The sequence below is a fragment of the Echinops telfairi genome, unplaced genomic scaffold (assembly GCF_000313985.2).
Source record: "Echinops telfairi isolate 266 unplaced genomic scaffold, ASM31398v2 ScPeMD7_7469;HRSCAF=8507_1, whole genome shotgun sequence".
Taxonomy (NCBI): Eukaryota; Metazoa; Chordata; class Mammalia; order Afrosoricida; family Tenrecidae; genus Echinops; species Echinops telfairi.
Genome location: NW_022111373.1, coordinates 111,689,724 through 111,691,706, shown reverse-complemented (window position 1 = coordinate 111,691,706; position 1,983 = coordinate 111,689,724). Strand labels below are relative to the sequence as shown.

Here is a 1,983-nt window from a genome sequence, read left to right as displayed (position 1 = left end):
TTTTTAATTTGGGAAGAGAAAGAGGAGGCTAGGTAACATAGACACATCTTTACAAACATGCAGTTTCCATTCTAAGAGTAAGCACTAGCATGTGTAGAGCCAAAGGATTTAAATGTACTAATAAAAGCACAGAAAGGAAGGAATTTCCTGATCATGTGAATTGCTCATCCTTGGTCATATTTTCTTAGAGACCCCATGAACTTCCCTTAGAGTTCTTACAGATTTTCTTTCTACACCAGATGTAGCAGTTACCTTCTGGTTTTTTTTCCCATTTTAGACACCTCAGTGTTTCAGCATACAGTACCATCCCCTAGGGCGTTCAGTGGTTATGATTTTTCTGACGTCACCTACCAGGCCTTTCTTCAGAGGAGCCTCGGTGTGGACTAGCACCTATAACCTTTTGCTTATGAACTGAGTGCTTGTCTCCTTGCATCACCAAGGGACTTCCTCCATTGTATCCTGCTCTTAGTAAACACAATCGTCCTGTGGCTAACGAGTTAGCATGCGGCTATGTGAAGGGAAGAGAGAAGCAATGTCAGGGAGCTCACAATTCCTGAGCACCGGTTTTGTGCCATTTGGTACCATCGTCTTTATAGAAGGGAATTTCCTAGCCCTCAGAATACATGCCGAGTCCCGGCGAGTCGGATGTTGAAGACGTCAGATAATGCCATAATCTAGGGAGGGTTAAGAACTTAGCCTGGGTTGGTCTGACACCCCACTCCACCCTTTTTGCTATGCCAACCTGCCTCCCAGGGCGAGTAGGGAGTGTGTTTGAATGGCCCATCATCTTGTCCAGATGAAACGCATTGGTTGTCTGAACTGAACCCACTGTGACCTTTTCTAAGACAATGACATAATCTTCCTTACCTTTTGGTTCATGAGAGCAGGAGCATCACTTAATGAATTGGCCCAATTTATGAAGTCGGTCACATCAACGGCGTTAGATCTTTTGCGACGGTTTTCTTTTCGCTTGGGTGCAAATGTTCTGGTCCCTCCTCTTACGAAGGAAATAACATCTTCTATAAATTTATCTTGATTGATGTTCACTGAGAAAAGGAGACATCTGTGAAGTGTTTATAAATGTGTGGTCAGTCATCAGGGTTGTTGTTTCAAATTTTGTTGGCCCCATTGGTTTTTTGGTTGGTTTGGGTTGGGGTTTTTCGGGGCCCCCATTAAACGGTTTTTAAATTAATTTTAAAAAAGGTTGTTTTTTCTTAACCTTTTTTTGTTTCCTTTTGTTAATTTTATTCGGATATATTAATAGAATTTAGTAGTAAATTCAATTGTTAATACATTTTTTCCACATCCGTAGTGGCAGTTGTTACTGGCCCAAAACTTGAAGGTCATCTCTAACTATCCAATTGAAGAATGTAGTCATTATTTTAAAAATAAAAATGGTATTTGCAAGCTAGATACATTGATAATTAAAATCCAACATGTATACATATACACAAACATGGCTTTGACTGTATTATATACTTTTGTTACATGCTCGGTATCATAGTTATATTTCATATAAATTTGTCATACACTTAAAATAATGCAATGTTATAAAACAAGAGCATAAAAAGTATTAAAGTAAAAAGTAAAAATTTCCCACCTCGAATCCTTACCTATTCCCTGTTAGTTCCCCTTTCCAGACTGAATCACTTTAATTAAAATTTTGTTAGTCATTTAGAGTTAAGACATCTTAGAACTGGAAAGATATTCTATGGCAATTTTTGTTTATCTTTTCTCATTTTTATGGATAAGATACTTGAGACGCAGAGAGATTAAGAGGTAGCCTGAATTTGCAGCTAAAGGCTAACTATAGAAATGATGAGGTCTGTGATAAGTCCAGTTTTCATTTGTTAATGGTTTCTAATCATGGCGACATGCAACGCTTTAGAAATATCAACACCCTGACATACTTCTCAAAGATCTTGTATTACATCCTAATTTGGTGAGTAGTGACTGGAGTTTTAGGAGCTTGTGAGCAGCCTG

At 38.3% G+C, this 1,983-nt stretch overlaps 1 protein-coding gene across 1 annotated transcript in view; it reads right to left on the bottom strand.

Annotated features, from left to right (window-relative positions):
• Window positions 1-1,983, bottom strand: part of C9 (complement C9) — a 59,033-nt gene that overhangs the window by 16,460 nt on the left and 40,590 nt on the right. The window contains exon 9 of the mRNA XM_045285251.1: window positions 868-1,046. Within this exon, the coding sequence (XP_045141186.1) occupies window positions 868-1,046 (179 nt within the window). The remainder of the gene's footprint in view (window positions 1-867; window positions 1,047-1,983) is intronic.